The 6,783-nt window shown below is 40.7% G+C and overlaps 2 protein-coding genes across 4 annotated transcripts in view; both read left to right on the top strand.

The window, feature by feature from the left end:
* Window positions 1-2,139, top strand: part of LOC107729627 (actin, alpha skeletal muscle 2) — a 3,135-nt gene extending 996 nt beyond the window's left edge. Inside the window, exons 3-6 of the mRNA XM_016540269.1 lie at window positions 253-414; window positions 504-695; window positions 786-967; window positions 1,960-2,139. Coding sequence (XP_016395755.1) covers window positions 253-414; window positions 504-695; window positions 786-967; window positions 1,960-2,103 — 680 coding nt within the window. The 3' untranslated portion in view covers window positions 2,104-2,139. The remainder of the gene's footprint in view (window positions 1-252; window positions 415-503; window positions 696-785; window positions 968-1,959) is intronic.
* A 1,452-nt stretch (window positions 2,140-3,591) lies between these two features.
* ccsapa (centriole, cilia and spindle-associated protein a) lies at window positions 3,592-6,464 on the top strand. Of its 3 annotated transcripts, none has more exons than XM_016540292.1 (4): window positions 3,592-3,827; window positions 4,407-4,776; window positions 4,867-5,171; window positions 6,190-6,464. In XM_016540292.1, the coding sequence occupies exons 2-4, from the start codon at window positions 4,413-4,415 to the stop codon at window positions 6,367-6,369; spliced, it is 849 nt and encodes a 282-aa protein (XP_016395778.1). In that variant the 5' UTR covers window positions 3,592-3,827; window positions 4,407-4,412; the 3' UTR covers window positions 6,370-6,464. The 3 variants fall into 3 exon arrangements, with proteins under 3 accessions (XP_016395778.1, XP_016395770.1, XP_016395762.1); XM_016540284.1 differs by having other exon boundaries at window positions 4,391-4,776; XM_016540276.1 differs by having other exon boundaries at window positions 3,593-3,827; window positions 4,404-4,776.
* The last annotated feature ends 319 nt before the right edge of the window (window positions 6,465-6,783 follow it).

Below are 6,783 nucleotides of genomic sequence, written 5' to 3'. Positions count from 1 at the left end.
TATTTACATTTTTTTGCACCCTCAGATTTCAGATTTTCAAATCTCAGACAAATATTGTCCTATCCTAACAAACCATACATCAATGGAAAGCTTATTTATACAGCTTTCAGATGATGTATAAATCTCAGTTTCAATAAATTGACCCTTATGACTGGTTTTGTGGTCCAGGGTCACATTTGTGACTAATTATGCATTCAAATGTGCTTACTGTTAGCTCTGGCTGACTGATTTCTTGTTTCCGGCTGTTGTTAGGTATTGTGCTGGACTCTGGTGATGGTGTGACCCACAATGTGCCCATCTATGAGGGTTACGCTCTTCCCCACGCCATCATGCGTCTGGACTTGGCTGGTCGCGATCTGACAGACTACCTGATGAAGATCCTGACCGAGCGCGGATACTCTTTCGTCACAACCGGTGTGTACCTGGTCACTTTTTTACTGGGATATTTCTAGCATGTGTGAAACAGACCAAATAAACAACTCTCGCTTTGTCGTTCACCACAGCCGAGCGTGAGATTGTCCGTGACATCAAGGAGAAGCTCTGCTACGTCGCACTGGACTTTGAGAATGAGATGGCCACCGCCGCCTCCTCATCCTCCCTCGAGAAGAGCTACGAGCTTCCCGACGGTCAGGTCATCACCATCGGTAATGAGCGTTTCCGTTGCCCCGAGACCCTGTTCCAGCCTTCCTTCATTGGTATGTTTGAAAACATTTAAAATGGTCGGCTGTTGTCTTACCTTTTAGTCCTCCAACCATTTATATGCTCTCCTTAAAACACTTGCACAGGTATGGAGTCTGCCGGCATTCACGAAACCGCTTACAACAGCATCATGAAGTGCGATATTGACATCAGAAAGGACTTGTACGCCAACAACGTCCTGTCTGGTGGAACCACAATGTACCCTGGTATTGCTGACCGGATGCAGAAGGAGATCACAGCCCTGGCTCCCAGCACAATGAAGATCAAGGTAATAAAAAACTCAAGGTTTGGCTGAGTTGGTTTTTCCATGTTGACTTTATTGGGGTCATGAACTGCCTTTTTTTTTTTACTATTTTGTACTGAACTGAGGTCCACTTATAATGTTATCAAAAACATCTAAAAACATCATAATTTAGAAGTAATTATGTAACTATTTTCTGTCCTGTTTTTGACCCCCTCGCTGCTATGATTGGCTAACACAGCCTGCGTCCTTCACAGATGGATGCTGCTTGGATTTAGGTTTAAAACGCATAAATATTCAGTACATATAAAACGATCTGTAATAACAGATAAAGCAATAGCGATCACGTAATGAAAACAGTTACTCACACTTGTGTGTTGCGATATTACGGTCGGATCCAATATAGCCAACACGGCATCCTCTTTTAGTTTCAATCTTTCTGAAAATCCTGCGTCGAATTGTGCTTCGTTTGTAAACGAATCCGCGGTAAAATGAAGTGAACAAAGGACCAAGTTCTTACTGACGGTCTGGATCTTCATTAAAAATAAAGTTCACGCTTTCCTAATTTTGTTAGGAGATGCCAAGACTGTTTTCCACAACTTGGCCCTGCACCGCGTCTTGTTGTCTTCAGATCATCTTTATCGTTTGGTTTCTGCATAGACCTGCGTTTGACGCTCTTGTTTCCACTACATGTGCGAATCAGTGGGTGGGGCTAAACAGGCAGCGATGTAGAAGCAGGCGTTGATCTTCCTCCGCGGAGGCGGTGCTTAGCCACACTATTACACCAGAAAAGTGGCACATTCCACAAGCTGTTATTCTGGCAGACTGCCTTCAATATCATCTGTTTTTAGACTAACGAGAAAAGTTTTGAGTTCTGAAATTTGCAGGATATTTTTATAGTACAATGACCTCTTATATGTCAAAAGATCAAGAGAATTTTGATTTCTCAGTTCATGGCCCCTTTAAAACCGCAGGCTAGTTTTCTGAGTAATATTTGATCTCCTCCTCCTCCTCTGTAGATCATTGCTCCCCCTGAGCGCAAGTACTCCGTCTGGATCGGCGGCTCCATCCTGGCCTCCCTGTCCACCTTCCAGCAGATGTGGATCACCAAGCAGGAATACGACGAGGCTGGCCCCAGCATCGTCCACCGCAAGTGCTTCTAAGCGCCTGGCTCACCATCCTATCATTGCTTCCTGCTCAGGAACCAAGCGACGGTGCATTGCTCCTGTGGACAGCTTTTCTACAGTCGTTATTTATGCATTGACGTAGGAGCGAGCAGTAAAAGCACAAACTGAGAAAACGTCAAGGGAGAGAAAAATACCAAGCGCTCTCATTGCACACAAATGTATTTATTACTGACTTCCATGGCTTGGTATTTTGGCGAATGCTGTTTGAAATTGAAGGACCCCGCTCCCTTAGATTCCATACGTTCCACTGTACACCCGGTCCAGTTGATGACCAACACAAATCACACTTCAACAGACAAATAAAACTGAAAATCTATTTTTAAACATGGTACTCGTCAATGAATATGTCATTTCAGCCTACACTGAGACAGACTAAACAATATTAACCCAACCTCTCCGATGGTTTACAGATGATTAACACAACACAAAGTCTTGTTATGTCTGTAATCTGACAGCTATAAACCATCTGGGCTGTTTAAGTGGGCTCTAATGGAGGATGAATGCGTATGGGACAATTAATGGATCACAGAAGCATTACAGTAGCACTGACAGTCTTACAGTTTATACTTTGTATAAAGGAATCGTAATCTTTATTAGCTGACACTTTTTATCATAACACAGCGGGTGTTATGATATAAAGTATAAGCTAATAAAGATTATTATATATATTATTAGCTTGAATACTTATAATATATATATATATATACTGATTTAATACTGAATAAGTTACTGAATACTTTTCTTCTTTATATGGTAACTTTTGTCAGCTGTAAAGAAAAATGTTTTATAGTTTTACCCTGTAATACCAATGATGTGCCCTTACGAAAATTAAGCATGGTTTTATTGTATTATTATTATAGTAAATGTGTAGTAACCATGTTTTTTTCTGGTATATTGAATTTTTATAACCATTTTTACTACAAATTACCATGGTTAAACTATGGTTAGTGTAGCAAAACCATGGTTAATTTATATGGTTACCATATGGTTTAACTATAGTAATCATGTTTTTTTCCCCGGTTTTATTTATCGTAAAACCGTGGTTAATTTTCGTAAGGTTACCATACCGCCATGAAATGTTTTGTTGTTGATAGACGTCAGTCATTCGTGTTAACTTTTAACATGCACACAGCACAGAGATCAAATCAATATGAGATTCAGCTGAAGGGCAGAAGTCTGTACATCCAAAAATGTTCATACCTCATATGCTATTTGTTTCATATTAGAGTTAAAATATTTTCCTGACAGACTAAGACCTTTTCTGCGCATGCGCTGAGAAAGTTTAATCACTAGGAATGAGAGGAATGTAGTATTAGAACTGTCACCTGTTACAAATGATATTCTCGCCTTTTTCCATTAAAAAAAAAATATTAGGAAAACGTTTAAGGACAAACTACTCCACAAATAATCAAATTATTCTATCCACTGGAATAAAGTAGACGAGTATAATCAAATTAGGATCAGTTAAACGGTAGATTGGATTGTGCGTGCGTATTTGCGCAGCAAGTCCTCAGGCAGTCCAAGTGATGTTGTGCGCATGCGCACTGTAAATCACCAAAGCCCTAATATCACCGAGGCTTGTTTTTCTAGTACGCAGCAGGCGCTCAACAGTGATAGATAGATGTACGTAAGAATGTAAGAATAAGAATGTACGTCTTTATCCAACGTTAAAGCATAAGGAACAGAAAAGAAAGGAGTGGGTGAGTTTAAAGCGCTTTCACTTATCCGAGTCAGTGTTTACCTACATAAGCTACTCAGGGCAGGTGAAGACAGACCTGTAAACATAGTGCGCTGCCAACGTAATCAGACGGTTTTCTTCAGCGAATAAAATTTCAATGATTTTTTACCAGTTTCTTAATAACAATAAATATGATTGCATCTTTATTTAATGCAGTGTGCTGTGATAGATTATGATTAGGCATGCATGAACATGCTCGTAAAAACGCGACGGCAGCATCGTAGCAATTTATTAATCATACGATAAACGTGTATTAAAAACGTCCCGAGAACGTAAGAAACGTCCCTTTAGAAATGTGACATCGGCTTATGTATTATGTAAAGAATATAAATAAATAATGTGGGCACTGGGCTGTAACCTACTCTACCGGAGAACTGGAATAACACAATGCACTCCTCCTAGGGTAGGGCTGAGTGCAATACTAAAATCATCGCAATCCGTACTATGTACAACTTAGAACAGATGGACATCAAGTATGCGAGCGTGCATAGACAAGGCTGACACATTATGATGTTAATTCCGTAGGTGATTATTTCAGCAGGGCGAAATGTCTACCAATAACAACATGATGTCCAAGAAGATCCGGACGGAGTACATGAAGAAGTTCAGAGATCCCAAGTGGGAGACGTTCTCGAAATGTTACGAGGACTCTGTGAAATACAGACTGACGCGGAGGCTGATGGAGCAGACACACAGGCCCTTCTTCGTGGATGGATGGGACAGCGGGTCCGACTCGAGCGGAGGGTCCAGTCCCAAACTGCAGGAGGGGAACGTCTCAAATGCCAAACACTACACATCCTCATCAGAGTCCAAGAATGAGAACGCAGAGGTTCTGGACTCCTGGAAGCCACAGGTGAATGGAGAGGTTCACACGGATACTAGTGCAACCGTGGAAAGCTCACGTCCCTTGGGTACGTTCATGTCTCGTAAGCTTCAGTTTGATTGAAACCTGATTTAAATTTTCATTTTTGAGTGAACTACTCACTTTGCTTTTGTCACAGAGAATGGTTACAAAGATGTGGCTCCTAACGGACCATCAGAATCTAATCCGAAACGGCGACAGAGACGCCGGGCGCCCCGTTCAGATCCGTGCTACCCTAATAAAGAGCTGGATAGTGATGAATCTCAACTATCCGTATCAAGAAAACCATCCCGAGCCAAGAGCCAACCACCGGGCAACACCAAGGAGCGGACGTCCAACCGTGACAACAGACGGTCTTTTATCCATTATGACTGGGCAGAAAGGCACATTGAGACCAGGGACAGAAGAACACCGAATATGAGAGCGTCTATGTCCGCTGGAGAGGTAACCGCAGCTTTCGGTATCGTATCTGATATTAGAGGCAATGAATACTACTCTCAGATCATTACCTCAGATGTAGATGTATTTGCCATGAGAACGTCTTGTACCCATACGACAAAAAAAGATTTCAGATATTCTTTGTAAATATATTTCAAAGCACATTTTATTATAATATATATTTTAGAAAACATATTTAAAGAAATATGTCACTAATATATAATATATAATCAAAAAATATTTTATATTATAAATGTTTGATTTCTTTTTCAATATATTATTGTATTATGTAGCCATATATTAAAGAAAATTAAAAGCTTCAGTTTGTATAAATAACACAGTTTGGCTATAGAATTAATTATTTTGTTTATCATTATTTATTTATTTTATTTTATTATTATAATTTTTGCTGTATAGATAGCCATTAGCAGAAAGGAATTACAACTAACTTTTTTTTTTATATTTCTGATCTTTTTAAATATATTTTCTCATATTACATAACCATAAATAGTTATTTTTTTCTGGCATTTTTGCCTTTTATTAGGATTAGTATATATTGACAGGAAGCGAGCCGGGACTCGAACTCGGGTCGCCTAAAGCGCAACGGCACTATATGTTGGCGCGCTGACCATTATTTTTAATTTGACATATAAACATTAAAAATAGTTCAATATTTTAAAAAGCTGCACTGTATTTTTTCCCTGCATGGCTATCCATTAGCAGAAGTGAGCATGAGTGTGTTTTTAACAGATTTGAATAAATGATACAAACAAAGAGGGGAATTTTGAAGCGACTATAAACAGCCGTTCTAATCAGTGGAATGAAGCACTGTGTGTCATCTGACACTGCGTGTGGAAGCGGTGAATTATTCAGCGTGGAGCAGTGATGTCCTGAAGCTACAGTCAGATTACCTTCTCTGGTTTACAAAAGTTTAGTAGGTTAAAGAGCTGGATTTCACCAGTGTAGAAAACTGCAAATGAGTCAAGAGATCCTAGAAACTGAATATATCTGAATTCATTTGCAGATTCATCGGGCCGACGTGGGCGTCCAGACACGAAGAGAGGCTAAAAAAGGTGGAAGATCATCAGAGCGCCGACGGGCGCAGTCAGCTGACCCGGAGAAGTCCAGAAGATCAGCACTGAGTGTGGCAGACGAGCGCTGGATGACCGAGTACATGCGCTGCTTCTCTGCTCGACTGAGGTAGAGGCGGCTCCAGGATGGATTTGATATGATGAGGCTGCAAGAAAAAGATCCCAAACCAGCACTACAGGACCATTACAGAAGGCACTGGACAATTGACAACAAAAACTGAATAAAAAGTTACACGCATTCCATTAAATTCGAAATATGAAATGCAGTTATTCATAAAATATTAAAATAATTCATATTTTTTGATGCTGGTGTAACCCCTCTCTCCCGGGTCCTCACCGCCACACCTCGTTCTTGTTCCGAGTGGAACTCAAACCCGGGTCTCCGACATGGGAGGCGGACGCACTAACAAGGAGGCTAAAGACTGCAGCCACTAGCGTCAGTCGCTAGTGCATCTCTTGAGATCAGGGGAGTGAGGTTTACCTGCACAGCACCTACCGCTGGCCTCCGTTACACTCACCCCCCTAAA

Source organism: Sinocyclocheilus rhinocerous, unplaced genomic scaffold (assembly GCF_001515625.1).
Source record: "Sinocyclocheilus rhinocerous isolate Xijiao unplaced genomic scaffold, SAMN03320098_v1.1 scaffold313, whole genome shotgun sequence".
Lineage (NCBI taxonomy): Eukaryota > Metazoa > Chordata > Actinopteri > Cypriniformes > Cyprinidae > Sinocyclocheilus > Sinocyclocheilus rhinocerous.
This window is presented reverse-complemented; position numbering and strand designations above follow the sequence as displayed.